The sequence below is a fragment of the Leucopleurus acutus genome (assembly GCF_964270905.1).
Source record: "Leucopleurus acutus genome assembly, chromosome: 3".
In the NCBI taxonomy this organism is placed as follows: Eukaryota; Metazoa; Chordata; class Mammalia; order Artiodactyla; family Delphinidae; genus Leucopleurus; species Leucopleurus acutus.
Window position 1 is genome coordinate 52,474,331 of NC_139145.1, and position 19,693 is coordinate 52,494,023.

Sequence of the window (19,693 nt, forward strand, 5' to 3'; positions counted from 1 at the left end):
TCGGGATAGCAGCGGCCGGCCAGGCTGCACAAAGTCAGCCCAGTTCTCGGCTTTCTAAGGGGTCGCGGCGGCTGTTTTTACACACCCAGCGACCAGCAGAGGCGGCGCTCGGCCTCCGCGATAACAAAGGCAGCTGCCGTCGCATCCAGCCCGCGCGGTGGCGAAGGAGAGCGGGTTCCGGGAGGGAAGTCCAGAGCCGTCTCCTTTCTGAAACCAGGGTGGGGAAGGTGGGGAATCGGACCACGGGCAAGTCGGAGGCGTGGGCGCTTTCCCGGGCTGCGGCGGGGCCAGGAGGGCTACGCTGGTGCCTCTCTGCCGCCGACACCAGGGACTGCAGCATTCCCCCCCCCCGCCCCCGAACAGTCCCTCGCGCCGCCTGGTGGCGGTGGAGCAGGCTGGCTCCGCTGCACTCGCAAGTCACCAGAAAAAAAAAGGAAGAAAAAGTGGGTGAGGCAGATGCAAGGAGGAAAATCAATAGGGATAAGAGAGAAGAGGGAGGAGTCGCGGATCAGCCATTCTTGTCTTACGGGGTCCCAGCTGGCACCGCAAAAGAAAGGAAAAAAAAAAAAAAAAAAGCCCGGGCGTGAACGCGAGTGGAGGAGGGTGTGTGTGGGGGGGTCGGGGGTGAAAGGGGGACCGGGGAGATTTACTATTGTCTCTGGCAGCCGCCGCGGGAGCCGGGGAGGGGGGCGGAGGCGAGAGGAGGAGGCGGCGGCCGCGGCCAGCGCACCATTCGCTCCACCTGATCTTGGGGCGCTGTGCGCTGAGGAAGGCGCGGGCGAGCAGGAGTAGAAGAAGGAGGCAGGGAGGCAGCTGCTGCAGCCACCGCCGCCACCATGTCCTACCAAGGCAAAAAGAACATCCCGCGGATCACGGTGAGTCGGACGCCCGGACGCCGCCGTGGCTCGCTCGCTCCTGGCCGGCTGCACCGCGGATGGGGGCGGCTTGGATCCCGCCGGCTTCCCTGGGCTGGTACCCGGGGAGGGACGGGGGCCCGGGGCCGGGGCGGGGTGGTGGTGTGTGGAGAGCGGTGGTCAGTCCGGCCGGCGCGGCGGGGCGCCAGCCAGACCGAGCGACCCTAGGATTTGGGGAAAACCAAACAAAGAGGAAACCCAAACAGTGGCGTGGAGAACTTTGGATTATTTATCTTCCTTCCCCACCACCCGGTAGTTTCCAAATAACACAGGGGTCTCGGCCCTCCCTGGACCCCCGCGCCGCCTGGGTCGTCAGTGTGTGCTGCCCCAGGCGAGGTATGTTTTTTGTAGAAGGTTCCTTTTGGCGGGGCGGGGTATGGAGAGATGACACCTTTCCCCAGGGGTACTTGGTAGCCCGACCGCGCCCCTCTCTGAGCTCCAGCCCCGTGGCTCCCCGCCCCCACCCCCCTACCCTACCATCCCGCGACGGTGATGGGATGCCTGGACATCCGTCTTCACCTTGGCCACTCCTTGCTTGTATTCATCCCAGTTCATATTTCGGTGCATCATACTCGGACTCGACAGCTAACGTGGCTTTAGTGAGAATGACCAACTTTTTTTTTGCCCTTGATGTCTTTACATTTTTCCTGTCATTTCTCCCCCTCATCCCAAGAAAAAGCTGAGTTTTTAGAGCAGATTTTAGTTTGCGGTGGCAGCGCACGCTGTGTGCATGCCGTGTCCAACTGCCATTGTGTGCAAAGCCGAGCCTCCCGCGGCCGGCGGGTGTCAGATGCGCTGGGCGAGCGTCTAGGGCGGGGTGGAGAGGAGATGTGCCATAATCAGGTACAGAAGCCTCATCTTCGCTGGCGTCCAGCAAGCAGCTCACGCGGCAGAATACCGCTCCCTGCTGCGGGATTCCTCCAGGTTGCGCTGAAATGACGCCTCGAATGGAAGGGACATACGACAGGCTGGAATGGGCATTTTCAAAAAGGGGGCAAGACAAAAACAACAGAAAACCCACTGTCATTTGTTAGTTGAGCCCGAAGCAGTGCGGTTGTGCTTTGTCTGTAGTGAATGGTGTGTGTGTGTGTGTGTGTGTGTGTGTGTGTGTGTGTAGTGGGGGAATGGGTGGCTACTCCATCTTTGCAAGACGAACAAAGGAAGTGATCAGCTGGCCCCTGGGAGGCTCTGCAGCTGCCCTAGGGCAGTGCTGTACCTGCTACTGTAGTTCATTTGCCGGGATCCACTAGGTTTTGCTGTGGGCATGAGTGTCTTTGCACTTGCTGGGTTAGGCTTGGAACAACCTGACTGCAGTGCAGGACCTTCCCCTCTGCAGGCAGGAGGAAGCTGTTCTTGCCTCTAGTGCACTTCATTGTCAAGTGGTTTATTTCTATGGCAGTACCCTACCTTTTTCATGCACCTGAGCTTCACCCGACACAAGCGTGCCCCACCCCTACCTGCTGTCCACTTGTTCCTAGGGAAGCAACACTCCCCAGGGGGATAGAGTTGGGATGGGTAGGGATCCTTTTGCCAGGTAGAGGCGTTGGGTTTAAGCCCATCCTCCTTGACCACTGCCTGATATCACTGACTTCACATTATTGTAAAAGCATAGTGAGTCTTTTATAATACATGGTATTTTCTCAGTGCCAGTTGTCTTTGCAAAGAGCTGTGGATGGTATTATTTTTTTTTAAAAGCTGATTGAGACAAAAGCTTAATTTTTATACTTATTTCTCTAACTCAGGAGAGATGAACCTCAGCTCTCATGCTGTGATATGTGGAAGTTATGTTGCATACATACCACTTGCTTTATATCCAGTGTGCATTTGCCAGTTCTCCTGTTTGGGATAAGCAGAGAACAGATTATATTTTTCTTCCCAGTCTGAAGACTGCAATGGTTCTTCTTATGGATTCAGCCTATGCTGTGGCATTGAGAGCCATGCCCATTCTTCTAGGTATCACTTAAGCCACCTTTAAGGAAAGATACAGAAATTTAGCCCATATGATAACAGCCTTAGAAGCCCCTGTAAGTGTGGCTGGGCCCTAGTCCCAGGGCCAGGTTTGCAGGGGGCTCCCTTTTGTTCCCACTTGAATGGTCTTCCCTGGGGTGCATCCTTCATTTTCAGTGCTGCTTCCATCCTTTCTCTGCGTGTGGGGCGTGGTGCTGCATAGCAGCCTCTGCCTTGAAGCTGAGGCTGTGCCTTCGGCAGCTGTGACGGGAATGGACGGTGGCTGTGAATTTCTTCCAGCCGGCCTGACTTGCATTCATTGTTGAGAGGGGTATGGGCTGGGGAGAGGCAGAGGGACATGGCAGGATGGGAGTGTGGGTCCTTGGGGGCAAGGAATCCATTTGTTGATTTTTCTCATGCTTTGTTTTTGTATTTCCTTGAACAAGAATTCTATTTTAGAACAAAACAGTGTTTTAATTTTTGTACATTTGCAGGTCCATAGATGATTACGGTTATCTACATACTACCAGGGGTGAGATACCCTTCCTAGGTATTGCTAAAAACATAAAAATACGGACACAGGTCTATATATACAGAAAATATGATTAAAGATCTAAATAGAACATATGTCTCCTGCTGTCAATTCTAGTCCGTTTTTTAAAATGGTAAGATTATGGAATTTGAGATAAGTTTCCTATCCTTTCTCTATTCCGGTCTGTGAACTGCCCCACCCAGTAGCTGGAATGTCACTGTAATCTGGGGACCGATGGGGGCAGTCTTTCTTGCTGAGTACCTTTGCCTCACAGGCACAATTTGGGGGACACAGTAAGGTTTTGTTTGCTTATCTTCTGCTTTTCCTTCTACCTCTTTTTGCTGCCCGCCTGAGAGTAAAGCCTTCCTACTACCCTGTGTTTATTGGCTTCTCTGTCGCTGGTAGAATTGGCTGGGGCTTTCCCTGGGAGTAGCTCAGGCCTCAGATCTTATTGTTCTCAGGTCACCTACCTGAGTAATCTGCATGTCCTTACCCCAACACTAGCCCTTGCTTCTAAATGGCAGAGACAGCAGTTTGGGTGGCCCAGCCAATCAGAGCAGGGACCTGGTATTGTCATCCACCTCTGTCTCCTCTCACACAGTGCGTGGCACATAGATGCCTAGTGATGCTTGGTTAAATCAATAAATGAATTAAAAATTGTTCCTACTAAGAACAGCTCACACCTACTGAGTGTTTATTTTGTGTCAAGTATTGTGCCTTTGCATTGTTTCATTTAATCCCTCAAATCAACACTGTCTGAGAGGTACTAGAGTTATCTCTATTGTATAGATTCTTTGCTTCTGCCCGGGGTCATAGATATAATAAGTGTTCGAGGCAGGACTCAAGCCTCCACACCTGATGGAAATTAAAGTGCATGTCCCTCACCACCGCACTGGTCTTGGTGGCTCTGCCCATACCATCACTATTATGTGGTGTTAGTAGGGCAAATGGTTTAGATCCTATAACATGGTCTCTCTTACTTTTTACATTGAATAAATGTAAACTTGGGGGATGGTAGCTGACCATCTCAGTTCTGCAGGTAGAAAGTTTGGCAAGTCATTGTATTCTTCTGAGATAAGCTACAACTTGAAGCTGACTGCAAGAGTGGGTGGAGATCTAACACTTAGGCTCCAGTGCTTTACATGTATTCTCTTAGCAGGGTCTCTGCAAAAGCCCATTTTACAGTTCAGGAAATTGAGACCTAGATCGATGAAGTCAGTTATCCAGAGTTGCACACTGAGGATTTGAGGCAAAGCTGGAAATCCAACACAAGTCTTTTCTGACTTCACAGCCTCAGCTGCTTCCCAGAGGCACCTGCAGTGGAAAATTTGAAAGCTGTGGATAAAGAGCTCCAGAATTCCCTCTAGGAGACAAATCACCGAGAACTGGCTTTTGGCAAATACCAGTTGGAGTTCTGTAAATACTATCTTGCAGCTTATGCATTTCTGCCACACTGAAAGTTGGGGTGTATGTGTGTGATGTTTAGGATTGCTGGAAGACACCATCCTCTGTCCAGAACACGACCTGGAGAGTTTGGTCTTAGGGTACGTAGTCACGGCGCTGTGATCTCATTTGAAGGGTGTGATTGTGAGCATTGTGGGTGCCATGGGAATTTTTCACTTGGGAGGAGAAGTAAAGGAGCTATGTGAACTGGAGGAAAACCCAGATCTCTGAACTGGGGGCCTTGAACTAGACTAGAACCTGGGGAAGGGACAGTGCAACTCCTTCCCTGGACCTGTGCCTTCCTTTTGCTTCAGTAGGTGTCACTTTGGATCGGGAGTAGATATTAGGAGATGGAGGTCCAGAGTTTGGGAGACCTAAAGAAGAGGTGTCACCCAAAGCCAGCTTGATCTGTGTAAGGCATCTTGGAAGGGAAATTCCAGAGAAAAGACAGAGGAAAAATATCAAAGACTTAGGAATGGGAAGCATCTTAGATATCTGATCGTAGAAACCTCAGCTCAAGCGCTGCCTGGGGTGTGTGTTTGTTACTTTATTTTTTGAACAGGTCTGTGGTGATTCGCAGCCAGGTTATTCCTCTTGCTCAAACACTAGCAAAATGCCTCAGGTGGATAAAGAGAGCTCTGACTATTAGTAGCTGTGACAGAGCCAGCTGGGCACTTGGGGGAATTCTGGAGGAATAGATTTCCTGAGAGGATTCAAGTCTGTGTAGTAGAACTGTCAGTTTATAAATAAAAATCCTCCCTCATTATCTCACCGGGATGTTGAAAGGCTCAGATGAAGGAGCGACTGTGGACCGTGGTCTCTGAACCCCGAACGTATGCAAGCTAGGAAACTGATTTATTTATAAAATCTTAACTACTTTGGAATGTGGAAATTAATAAAGGAGGACTTGACAAAGGTCTGAAGTAGGAAGAGGCTACTTAGGGATCAATGTTTTAATACAAGTTTTCTAACCCAAACAAAAATTAACACAATGTTATATAAAAACTCTGTTTTTTCCTGCTTAGTTGTTTTACAGTGTTTCTCAGAATTATGCTTGTTTTTAATTTCTGACACGCTAACGAGGCCATTAGACTACCTTTGGACTCGGATACAGAGACTCTCCCTTAACCTAAAGAAAGGGCATTTTCCTTATTCAGTTGAACTATATTGCTTTCGGTCCTAATCAGCTTCTAGCCTAGCCTGACCGCAGATTATGGATACCCTTTCTAGCAGTTTCTTCACAACTCACTGTTGAATGGCTTTTTCTCTGTCCTTTCTCCTTAGTTAGGGAGAAAAAAATGATTTGGAAAAGAACCAAGAAACTCTTCATATCCTAAAGGGCCCTCTCTTCTTTACCCATTGACATATTTCACAGAACTGTTTATGTCTGCTTATTATATTTGAAAAATCACAAAATGTTTACAACAGTTGGAATGCCTCCCTAGGAGGTAAATGTACCTCTCTTTGATTAAATCACTGCTTCTAATCCTAAAGGGACTGGAAATGTAAATATGCCATCACCTCCTGGAATGGATGCTAATCGGAGGACTGGACTGCGCCCTGGCCACACCCTCCTCAAATCAATGCTCTTCTTTACCTTTTCTCCTGTTTTCTGTAGCCGGAGGGAAACAAATGAGAAGGACCCTGGACGACCCAGAGAGATAGTCTCCTCTGTTTTCAGACTCTTCTACTGTGAAATCTCCCTTTCATCAAATTCAATATGTATCTATTTCAATATATGAAATAGACCAAAAAAATAATTTGGTGGAATAGGGTGAGCCCCTCAACTTGGCCTCTTCTTTGGCCCTAGTCTGTATGTGGAGTCTAGTATAAAAATGACTTCTCTGGGGGAACATTTCTTCTGTTAACTAGATTACAGGGGACTCAGCGCTTGGAGTAAGGATAGTGGAGCTGTTATTTATCACTACCATTTATCGAGAGCCTTAGCGCAAATCACAGGGGTTATCTCATTTGACTCATGACAGCTCCTATAGCTATAATGGTTAACCATCATTCTGTGTTCTGGATAGAGGCTCAGAGAGATTAAGTAACTTGACAAAAGTCACACAGCTGCAAAAGTAAGATCCTGGCATTGATTCCTCCAGAGATGAGTTGGTTTCATAGGTAGGAAAGCAGCAATTCCATACTCACAGGTGACTGTCCCCACCCCCTTGCCGTCAGCTAGCCAGACCTGTTAGCTCAAAAAAGGGGGCCAGTGTTCACAGGGTGGAAGGGGTGGGAATGGTCAGGTCAAACCTTATCACATCACCACTGGGACGACTGAGCCCATGTCCTTCTAATAGTGGGTCGTGCATTGCTCTGCCAGCTGTCTGAGTTAGCTTCTGGCTCTTTTCCCCAGGAGCATGTGTGTGTTCAGGGTGGAAATGCAGATGCTGTTTTTCTGCCTTGCATAAGTGCAGATCTGGGCCCAAGGCCCCTTCTCACTCTCTGTCCCTGTCCTCTTCCCAGACATAGAACGAGCCAGGCTCTCTGTTCTCCTTCAGCCAGGCCGAGGAACAGAGGACACACCCAGCACTCTAAGCCAGATGGGGGAGCTCTGCTCGGGAATGGTCCAGGAACGAACGGGAACATCTGGAACTAAAGGGCACAATTCTCTTGGCTAAGTTAGTCTTTTTTCTATGGACGGGCTGGACAGTGAGCTATGAAGGATAAAATGAGATTTTATTTTTTTAAGAGAGGGGTTCCTCTGACAGGTAGAGCAAAGGAGCCCTCTTGTTTGATGACACAGGGAAAGGAAGAGCGCCCTGGATGGAGTGTTGGCACATTGCGGTTCAGGCCTGCCCTTGCCTCTAATTTATGTGTGACTCTGGGCAAACCCCTTATTATCCCTCTCAGATTCTGCATCAGTCAAATGTGGGCATTGAACTAGATATAGATAATCCGCGAGTCCCTGCCAGTGCAAATGACCCCGTGAGCCTTTATTTTGTCTTCTGTTTTCTCCTGAGATCATGGTCAGCCCTCTGTACTATGTTCCAAACTTGCAGAGAGGAGTTCTGATCCCTCCCCATAAGGGAAGAGAGAGCAGTGAGAAAATGGATGAGGGCAGTAGTTGTTGGCTTAAGCTCAGTGGGACCAGCCAACATCTGCGTTGGATATAAGGGTGTTTGGTTGTTTTTTACCCTGAAAATCCTAGCCTCTTTCTCATTCAGAGAGTAGACTTGGTTAATAGGCTCTGTGCAAGAGAGCAATGGAATAATGATGTTTGATAGGTTTTTTCCTTAGCAGAGCTTTAGTATTAAATGAGTATTATTAAAATAATACCACGATTCATTCGCTGGAACGTACAGTGTCTCTTCTGGATAAGGCTACCATTGATAATGGCACAAAGGCAGCAGTTGCCCCAAATCTAGACTGGTCAAACAAACAAGCAAACCAACAGGGAACAGCTCCGAGTCTATAGATGTTCCGCAAGCTCTTTTCACTTGCTTTTGCCAGTATTTGAAATGCGATGGCTCCCGTGCAATGGAAATAACTTCCCCCCAAAGGCCAAATAACGCCACGGATGCGCCATGAGGTAGGGAGGCATTTTTGTTTCGCTGCCACTGAATCTCCGGCACGTAGCCTTTGGCTGGCACATAGTAAGCTCTCTGTAAACATTTTTTGAATGAATGGGTACATTTATTTAACTTACCTTGCAGGAATAATTGCAAGCGAGAAAATGATCAGATGATCAGAACGTGTATACGTTTGGCTTCTACGTCATCCTGCCTTTCACTGACAACTTTCTAGAATATTCACTTTTAAGAGAGAAGGCTTGGCTCTAAGAAACCAGCATGGGATCCCTGGGCGAAGAGAAACATGACAGCGCTTTAGCAGACCAGTCAGAGTTAACTGTAGTCCAGGACCTGACTGGGGCAGATGTGCCAGGGAGTCTGTCCATCGTTTGTACTTCTTCCTTCTCAGGCCTCCACTCCTCTCCTTCTTCCAAATTCTGCATCTGGCCTCATTTTCAGCCTCTTTCAGGGGCCTACCTGGGTACTTCTTACTTGCAAACAGATTCATCGTTTCTCTTACTGCAAATGATTTAAAAGAGTTAATGGAGACCTTTATGTCCTCTTTCAAATAGAGAAAACTACATGACTGAACCAGGATCTAACAGAGATCTTAACTGATCTTCTGGGCTTTCTGCCTTTACCCAGAAACCACAAGTCATTCCAGTTGTTACCAGCCAGTAGATAGCCTAGTACGCATTTGCACAGCGAACTCCACCTTTCAGAAGGCTTGGCTAAGGCTTGGCTAAGTAGTTCCTTCTCATCTCAAGTAGTGTTGGCCATTTTAAAATGGAATGTTTTTGTGCTTGTGTGTGTGTTTTCCCAGAGATTTCCGGTCCCTCATCCTATTGCGTCTGTCAGCTTTCTCTGGGCTTGCAGCTATTCCTGTTATTAGCTTTTATTCTAAAATTCATTTTTGGTTTGAGGGATGGGGACAGTTAAAGCACATTTTACCAAGCTCATTTCTGTCTGTAAACTATACAGTCGATGGTCTCAATACTCTAAGTGTAATAATACTCACTAGATCTTTTTAAGGGGAGCATCTATAAGGGAAGACAAAGGGGAGAATTAAATATATTCATGGAGCTTAAAATATTGCATTTAAAGTACTATGTGTATTAAAATGTGTCTTATAGAATTAATCATGTATAATAATACCTTTTTTCTATTTTTGATTGAATATTTTATTGACCACCGTCTCTTTGCCTAGCAATGTGATGCTTGTCGCAGAAGCATCTAAAATAATGATAAGAATTAACATGTATTTATTAAGTGCTTTTTTCCCCTTATCTCATGCAATCCTGAAGACCACTCAATTAGGTAGTTGGCTTTCCAACTAGGTCTTCCCATTTTATTGATGAGGAAACTTCGAGAGATCAGGAAATTGGCCTACGATCACACAAGCCTTTCGGTGATGGAACCAAACTTCATACTGACTCAGAACCACATTCTTAACCCCACTCTACGGTGCTACCTTAAATTCTACCTTTTATCTTCTTGCACCTCTGGGGTCATGAGACATTGGTCCAAATTGGAGTTCACTTAAGTCCAGGGTTAAGTCCTCCTCCACACCTATTTCCAGTGGGGCATGAGGGTCAGGTTATGGCAGATGGGAAGCACAGCCTGTTGGTGCCCTGGTCTGCATGGGGTTGGACTCGGGAGCCCTGCCTGGTTCAGGAAGCTCTCCTGCTTTCCCCTCGGAGCAGCCTTGCTTCCAGGAACGCCAGGAGCAGCTCCACACTGTTGTACTTTCAGAGCCAACTTGCCAGGGAGGTGCCTACCATGCCCAGCACCCAAGGCTATTTGAGTTGAATTAGCAAAAAACACCAACGAAGGCTTCTTCTTCAGGTGGATTTGAATGCCACTTTCTCATTCTATATCCCACGCTGGCCTCCCCAGCTTCTTGAAAAAATCCTAAGCAAGATTCCGCTGAGGTTTTGACTTGATGGGGCTTTGTAAAACTCATGGAATCAGAAGCTCCTTAAAGAATTTTTCAGTCTAGTCTCCCCTTACCCCTTACAGATGAGGAAACTGAAACCCAAGTCCCAATTTGAGACTGACTGAATTAGGGCTTTTTCAACTGTCTGGTTTACTGTAGGATACTGAAATTTACAAAGTGAGTAGGAATTTTTTTCCAATTACAAAAAAAAAACAAACCCCAAACCAAAAAAACCCCACGATGGTTGTAGAAATATTTACCAAAAAAAAAAAAAAAAAAAAGAGGACAATAAAAATAGGCCACAGTGAAATCATTCAGTGATAGTCATTGTAAAGTTTGAGTATACCCATCTAAAATTTTTGGGCTTCCCTGGTGGCCCAGTGGTTGAGAGTCCGCCTGCCGATGCATGGGACGTGGGTTCGTGCCCCGGTCCGGGAAGATCCCACATGCCGCGGAGCGGCTGGGCCTGTGAGCCATGGCCGCTGAGCCTGCGCGTCCGGAGCCTGTGCTCCGCACTGGGAGAGGCCACAACAGTGAGAGGCTCGCGTACCGCAAAAAAAACAAACAACAACAACAAAAATAATTAAAAAATAAAATAAAATTTTTTCTTCCTACGATATATACTGTTTATTAAAATAGTATGGCATATTGTTCATGCTATTTTATGTCCCGCTTTTCATTCCATAATATGACATCTTTCCGTGTTTTAAATATTCTTTCATAGCATAATTTTATTCTTTTTTTAAATTGAAGTATAGTTGATTTACAATGTTGTGTTAATTTTTGCCGTACAGCAAAGTGGTTCAGTTATATATATATACATTCTTTTTTATATTCTTTTCCATTATGGTTTATCACAGGATATCGAATATAGATCCCTGTGCTATACAATAGGACCTTTTTGTTTATACATCCTACATATAATAATTCGCATCTGCTAATCCCAAACTCATAATCCACCCCTCCCCCACTCCCCCTCTGCTTGGCAAACACAAGTCTGTTCTCTGTCGGTGAGTCTGTTTCTGTTTTGTAGATAGGTTCATTTGTGTCATATTTTAGATTCCATATATAAGTGATATCATATGGTATTTGTCGTTCTTTCTGACTTATTTCACAAAGTATGATAATCTCTAAGTCCATCCATATTCCTGCAAATGGCATTATTTCATTCTTGTTTGTACGGCTGAGTAGTATTCCATGGTATATATATACCACATATTCTTTACCCATTCATCTGTCGATGGACATTTAGGTTGTTTCCGTATCTTGTGAATAGTGCTGCAATGAACACTGGGGTGCATGTATCATCTTGAACTACAGTTTTATCTAGGTATATGCCCAGGAGTGGGATTGCTGGATCATATGGCAACTCTGTTTTTACATATCATAATTTTAAATACATACATATTATCCCAGTGCTTCAGTTAATTCCATTTGGTTTGATTTTTTTGGTTGTTTCCGAGATCTTGGTACTAACAGCAAAAATGAAATGGTGGGTGTGTTTTCAGTTACTGTTTTTTAGCTGAAGTTAAATTAAAAGCTACCCCGGGATGAGAAGTTGAGTAACGTGCCCACAGTTGCTCAGCTTGTGAGTATCACACTCTGATTTGAGTCCTACTATGTTTAATCTTAGTCTTATATTCTTGTCATCACTCCACTTGCTCTAGCAGTTTTGCCATTTTCCAGGGAAAACTCTGCTTTCCGTCTTTGTTTTCCCCTGCTCTCCAATGAGCACATTTGTTCCTTCACCACCACCCTTGCTCGCCTCCCTGTCTTGCTGAGGCTGTTGACATTTGTGGAGGTACACAGTGTCTTAGGACCAAAAGCTGCACAGCTGGAGAGGAAATATGCCCATTCCTTTTTCCCCTCCCTCGCCTTAATGGCTTAACCTGTAAGCTTGGGAGCTGGTTTTAATTTCACATTTTCTGTGTGTATGTGCGTTTGTTTTTAAATTTTTTCCCCCTTAATTCTTTCAAGGAGACCTTTATTTGAAATCATACACTCTTTCCCTCCAAGCCAATCTGTGCCCCATATCTTGATGAGATTACTTTGTTCGGGGATATTGATAAATTCAGAATGGGGTTTCTGGTTTATCCAACTAAGTTGGTTTAAATTATGGCCTTACAGAGAGAAAGGGCTTTAAGCAACCTAAAACATTTTAAACCAATTGAATGTAATCCTCTGCTTCTAGAAAAATTCGTCCTAGGTTTATTCCATAAAGAAGGCATGTTTTTGTTTTGTTTTGTTGTGCTTTGATTCCAGTTATTTCATTGCATGCTCTATCTCAGATTCCTTGCTGTGAGAATCCAACCTAGCTTTGCTCAGTTAAGGGCAGGAAGAGAAATAAGCGATCCATTATTGCAAACCTCTCACTTTAATGATTAAGAAAAAGTGGGCCAAAGAGGGAAGATAATTTGCCAAAGGTCACACAGCAAAATAGTTTTTAAGAACATGAGGCAAAGGACTCATTTCCCTTGCTCTGGCTCAGTGCTTTTCTCACAACTTTTTTCCCCCCGGGGGGAAAATGTGAGGGGGTGGGTGTTATGGGCAGATTTGTGTCCATTCAAAATTCATGTGTTGAAGTTTTAACCCCCTAGTACCTCAAAATGTGACTGTATTTGGAAATAGGGTCTTTAAAGGGGTAATTAAGTTAAGTAAGGTCATTAAGAGTGGGTCCCGATCCAGTACGACTGGTGTCTTATGAGAAGAAATTAGGACACAGACACACACAGAAGAGAGACCGTGTGAGGACCCAGGGAGGTGGAGCTGGCCATCTACAAGCCAAGGACAGTGGCCTCAGAAGGAACCAACCCTGCCGACACCTTGACGTTGGAGTTCTAGCCTCCAGAACTGTGAGAAAACAAATTTCTGTTGTTTAAGGCAACCAGTCTGGGACAGTTTGTTGTGGCAGCTGCAAACTAATATGGGGGAGAAGTTAAGAACAAAGACATTTAAAATTCAAAACTTCAAACCGGGGAAGTTCTCAATGAATAGAAAAGGGAAACCCAGGTAATTAGTATTTCTAAGAAATAATGCCATGCCAAAGCCCATACTGACTTGATTTTCAATCGTATTTTTATATATGGCATCTCATTTCATGCTTATAACATGCCTAAGGTATAGTTATTATTAGTTCCACTTTACAGATGAAGAAACCGAGGCTCAGAAATTTAACTCATCTAAAGTTTCGTATTTATTAGCTAAGCGGGTGGTGTTAGGTCCAAATCCATCTCCTTGTCTGACTTTAAAACCCTCACCCACTACACTGAAGTTAACCCAAGCGGTTTAGTAACCATTGTTATCAAGTTGCTTAAAGTTAGGAAGAGAAAAAATGTACTCTGAAGTCTCAGTCACCTGGAATCCACTTAATCGATTGAACAGGAAATATTTGGCCCTTGATTTGAGGGTAAAAATGGAGATCAGGGACATTTTAAAAGATAATCAAGGTATTTGAGGTCTACTGCAGAGCCTTCCCAGTGGCTTATACCTTCACACGTCAAAGTGGACAGCTACACATAATGAAGAATGAATGTTCATAGTGATGGGCCCCAGGCCCCAAAGAAATGTGACCCGTCAGAGGAGAATCGGTTACGTGTGCTGGGTCACATTTGCTAAAGCAGGAAACCAGACCCGTACATCTGTAACATGAGGGGAGGTGGAAGCTGTGCCAGAGTTTTACAATTACTTATTTTAGAAGTGTTTTCAACAATAAGACCTGATAAATATGTAATCAATCAAAAAAAAAATTAAATGAACTTGAGCTGCTGGTAAAACCACTTGTTATGATATGGGAAACAGAAGGTGCTTGAAATATTGAATGTGGATGGCTCTCTTGCAGCTGTGCCCTCCTGTTTTAAGGTTGTGTGGTCTATCATTTCTAAAACATATGGGTTAAACTTACTTGGACTTTATCAGTGAGAAGACACAATCGAGTTAAGAGGTGGCCGGGCTTTGTTTCCAGCAGGTGTTGGGGTTAAGGCCCAGCTCAGCTATATAGCAGCTGTGTAACTTAGTGGGCCCTACCTTTAAAAGAGAATTTTAATCCAGCCACTTCTCACCATTTTTCATCCCTGCCACCACCCTAGCTGAGCCTCCCTCACCTTACTGCAGGAACCTTCCAATGGTCTCAGTGCTTCCACTTTGCCAACCATCAGGTCATTTCTCCATGCATAAGCAGAGTGATCCTTTTAAAATGTAAATCAGATCAAGTCACTCCCCAGCTCAAAAATCGGTTGCACTTGGAATAAAACCCAGACCATGGTGCTCAAGGTTCCACGTGGCCTGGCCCTGACTATCTCCACTGCCCCCAGTGTCTCGGCATCAGCTGTCCTCCCTTCTCACTCTCCCTTGGACCTGATGTGTTTATCTGCAGCTCAGAGCTCTGTCCTTCCTGCACGCTTGGAGTGGGGAGCAGTCTTTTCTAGGAGGCTTTACTTGTAGAGCTCAGTTTGGCTGATAGCTTCCTAGATATGCCCTCTTTGAAGACCTGATCAGAAGCAGTCCCAGACCTTCTTCCAAGCCTCCATCCCCTCACCTCTTTATGTTTTTAAATTTTTAAAAATTTTTTAATTAAAAAAAATATTTATTTATTTTGGCTACGCTGGGTCTTAGTTGTGGCAAGTGGGATCTTTAATTGTGGCATGTGGGATCTTTAATTGTGGCATGCAGACTTCCTAGTTGTGGCATGCACATGGGATCTAGTTCCCCGACCAGGGATCGAATCCGTGCCCCCTGCATTGGGATTGCAGAGCGGAGTCTTACCCACTGGACCACCAGGGAAGTCCCTCACCTTCTTTCTAAATGTCACTTATCACTGTTGAAATTACAGTACTTATTTATTGGCTGACTTATTCTTTGCTGTTTCAACACCTACAGTTGCAATGGCAGGGAATTAATTTTGTTCACTCGTGTATCCCTAGTACTGTGAAAAGGAGGCATTTACAAACGTTAAATGAAGGAACGAATGGATAAATAAATAAATGAATGAAAAGGCATGTTGTTCCTTTACTTTAAACTAATGTGCTTTCCCTTAGTAAGTGGTTTAGGGAGAGCGGGTGTCAAGGAAACAGGGTTATCAGAAGACAACTAAACTATCCGCCCTATGGTCTAACCTCAAGTGAATGAAATGATCAATGAAAGATGAAAAGACTTGGGATAACAGACACAAGTCATACCACAGATGAAAACCTGCTGCATCTGAGATGACTTAAAGAGACTTGCAAAGGTCCTAACTCCTTTGCTGTTTCTTTTAGACACAATTTAATACATGTCACAATACACATTCTGGAATGCAGAAAACACCTGCAACTGGAAACTTCAGTTGCCTTAGCACTTTTGGAAACATTTCTGAACAGAGACATGTCATAAAAGAACAGACTGTTTTGGAACTATTCCAAAGAAGATCATTCTCCTGGTGTTAGAATCACAGAAAGTGAACCAGTAATCATTGGGAAAAGAAGCGGGTAACTCATGGCTTTGCAGGTAGGGATGAAGTCTGCGGGCCCTTAGCCACAGGGAATCAATTCCTGTAATGTCAGCATAGCATTTGCAAATAGAAAGCAGTCTTGAATATATCCCAGGAAGTGCCTGTTGTGTGAAGCCTTAGATCTTCATTGAAGATGAAGAAACCTTTTGTCACGGCAGGATTAACTGCCCGCTAGTCTCATTTTTGCGTTCTGATAATTTTCAAGTGGTACCTCAATTATATTTATTTCAAGGGTTCATTTCATTCCAAGTCTGCCTGATCTCCTGAAGTCCTTGTTCTCAGAGCATCTGCAGTTTTCTCTGTCAACATAACTTGGAGAAGTTTGGGGCCGAAGAGTCAAAAATAGTCAGTGCTTAAATACCGATCTATCGAATGAAAGCAGAGATGTGGGTTTGCAGGTATCAGAAGGCTGTGACCCAGAGAGTCAGTCATCACCACTGTCTGCTTCTTGTGTCAAGAAAGAGCCAGAAAAAAGAGAGAATGCCCCACCTCCTCTGCTTCCCATACTCCTTAGGAAGTATGTTTGGGTTTTTATAGGAAGGTAGTTAAGGCCTATATGTAAACTAAAAAGAAGTGAAAAGTCAAGCTACTTTTCAGAGATAGCAGTGAGAGTGGGTAGGCATCCAGGTGAAAGGTACTGACATAAGATTTGAGTCCAACTTTGAAAGAAACGTGCGTTTCGTGAGCACCACCATGCCCCAGAATTTGGACTTGACTCCTGACCTCAGTCCTTTGGAGCAGATATAATTGTACTCATTTTACAGCCAGGACTGTGACTGTAAAGCCCTTCTCTTTCTCACCATTCCACTGAGCTGCCCTGGCAGATTCACCACTTAGATCTTTTAGCTGCAAAGTGACTGACGAGGCAGGCCCCTTTGCTGTCCTGTACAGACCCAATCTCTGATGTCTGGACTCCTTGGCAGAGCAAACCGAGAGCATCTCTGCTCTTTGAAACAGTCCCTCCCTCCCATGCTGTCTCTCCAAGGGCCCTTTCTGTGGCCACCTGGTGTGAGCTGCAACACGGCAGCCGTACGTTGTCGACGCATCCACCACGGGCCAGTTTTAGGAAGTCGCAGAAGCCAGTGGTTGTGTGCTTGCAACCGCAGTCCCCAGGCAGCCCTGGCCAATTGAAAAGTATAAGGTCAGACTTGGAGAAAAATCGCTGTGGTCTTCACAAATAGATGGGGAGCAATCGCCTGTCATTTGAAGGTGCCGCTCACACATTCCAAGGCCCAAGCCCGTATTGCTCCTCTGGGGATTGCATTTTGGCTGGCTTTCAGATTCAGTGAAAGAGTTTTTTGTTTCTGAGAAGCAATAGCGGGAATTCACTGGGCTTTCCTGTCATTCCAAAGGCCCAGTCAAAGCCAGCTGCCAGGCACACATGATCAAAGTGGAGAGAGAGCTGCTTCTCAAAGAGGGAAGAGAGTCCCATTCAGTGGACAGCGGCCCCGAGAGGCAAAGTGCCTTGCTTGGGTTCGCAGAGCTGGGACCAGAATCCGGGTCCTGACTACCATTCCAGGCGTCCGTACTACCCTTCATTGCCTTTCAGTTGGTATAGCCATCTCAGTGTAGGGTTAACTCAACTCCATCCATCAGCTTCTAACCAGCCTGTTAAATCTCAAGTCCCCATTCTTGCCTATTTGGTGTGTGGCTAACCAGCACCTCAAAATTATTCTTCATGTTCTTGCACCCCAACTTTGTGACTCGTTTCTCTTCTGCATTTTTATTCATCGGTTCTTCCTGGCCAGCCTGCCTTGAATATCATTTACCTTTAGCACTTCACTTCCTATCTGTCTATCTATCTATCTATCTATCTATCTATCTATCTGTCTGTCTATCTATCTAAGTATAGTTGATTTACAGTGTTGTGTTAGTTTCAGGTGTACAGCAAAGTGATTCATATATATATATATATATACACACACACACGCAACACATACACACACACATATATATTCTTTTTCAGATTCTTTTCTATTATAGTTTATTACAGGATATTGAATATAGTTCCCTGGGCTGTACAGTAGGACCTTGTTGTTTATCTATTTTATATATAGTAGTTTGTATCTGCTAATCCCAAACTCCAAATTTATCCCTCCCCCACCCCTATCCCCTTTGGTAACCATAAGTTTGTCTTTTATGTCTGTGAGTCTGTTTCTGTTTTGTAAATAAGTTCAGTTGTATCATTTTTTAGATTTCACACATGAGTGGTGTCATATGGTATTTGTCTCCCTCTGTCTGATTTACTTCACGTAGTATGATAATCTCTAGGTCCATCCATGTTGCTGCAAATGGCATTAGTTCATCCTTTTATCATGGCTGAGTAATATTCCACTGTGTATATATACAACATCTTCTTTATCCATTCCTCTGTCGATGGACACTTAGGTTGCTTCCATGCCTTGGCTACTGTAAATAGTGGCACGTCACTTTCTCTTCCCCTTCAGTTGCTAATTAGATTCCAGCTTTCCTCTGCAGTATGCCATACATGTTCTAACCCATACTCTTGCTGTCATCTGGACCATAGCAAACTCCTTATTCTTTTTTCCTTTTTGTAATTTTCTATATTAAATCCTTTTTAAAAGTTATAAAATGGCATATGCATTGTGCAACTAGTGAAATAATGTATGTAAATAGAGGAGAAAGAGAAAAGAAAAAAGTTCCTTATACCTCCTCCCTTTGCATCCTTTCCCCCCACCATACCTAATGTTGACAAATTTGGTATACATCCCTCCAGACCTTCCTCCTGCTCATACAGAAACATAATAATAGTATTTGTTTGTTTGCTTTTGCAAGAACAGTATCGTATTTTGCACATTGCCACTTACTTATTTTAGATATTTCTTAAGTTCAAGATATAGATTTAACCTGTTTAAAAAGTAGCTGCACCGTAATCCACAGTGTGGCTGTATTGCAGTTTATTAAACTGTGTCCCGTGGTTGGATGTTCAGGGACTAGGCTGGATGTTTTCTGTTTGCCTCTTCAGCTGCCCTCACCAAGGTTTTCTGTCCTGCTCCACACCCTGGACCTGTCTGGGCTGCACCAATAGGTCCTTTGCCCTTGGGCTCCTGGTTGGATTTAGTTGATGTGGTACCACTAGGGGACTGGAGGGAGGGAGGACCATGAAATCAGGGTGTTTTCCCTCTGATTCCTTGCTGTTGGGTTGCTGTGGAGTGGCTACGTGCCTCTGCTGGAGGTCACAGCAGGTGCCCTCCCCCGTACAGCTGCCCTCTTCAGCTCCGGTAATCCCTCCTCTGGCCTCCTTGGGCTTGGGGATGGCATTTCTCCCTGTTGTTGGTGTGCTCTGGATCCATTTAATTTCCTTAAACCCTGTCCATGCTTTGTTAAATAATCCTTTTGTTAAATGCACTTTAATAATCCAATTTGAGTATTCCATCTGTTTCCTGGCATCCTGAGTGATATAGGTTGTTGCTTTTTCTTCCTTTTCCCACCCCCCACCGCTTGCTGTTACATTCTAACTAGTTCCTTCCTTTATCTCCAGCATGGCCATTCTGTCAGCGTTTTTTTTTTTTAACTCTTCGATTGTATTTCACTCATTTTCTCAAAATCCTTCCACAGCTCCCCAGGACCTATGGGATAAAGGTCAAACCCCATAGCCAGCCACTGTTTGCATCCCCTTCTTCCAGAATCCAAAGCATCAGGGACCCCACCCATTTCCACAGTTTTCCCCTGAAATGCATTTCTTGCCTTGATACGTTTGGTTTTCCCAGTGACTGGTTATGTGACACCAGACCCTGCACTAACCCCCCTAAGCTTCCATGTCTTCATCAACCCAATGGGGAGAAAACAGCACATAATTCATTTCATTGAGGATTAATTGAACAAAATGTACATAAAGCTTCTAAGAGTTTCTGACATGTAAGTTTTCAGTAAATGCTAGTTACGAATTATTGTTCCCCC

The 19,693-nt window shown here is 45.0% G+C and overlaps 1 protein-coding gene across 2 annotated transcripts in view; it reads left to right on the forward strand.

Moving 5' to 3' along the window:
• Window positions 1-19,693, forward strand: part of DPYSL3 (dihydropyrimidinase like 3) — a gene marked incomplete at both ends in the record, with an annotated part of 110,930 nt that overhangs the window by 46,583 nt on the left and 44,654 nt on the right. The window contains one exon of one of the 2 annotated variants that reach the window (XM_082835342.1): window positions 837-875. The exons of the other annotated variant lie outside the window; for it this stretch is intronic. Within the exon in view, the coding sequence (XP_082691468.1) occupies window positions 837-875 (39 nt within the window). Of the gene's footprint in view, window positions 1-836; window positions 876-19,693 lie in introns of those variants that run through there. 2 annotated transcript variants of the gene reach the window in all.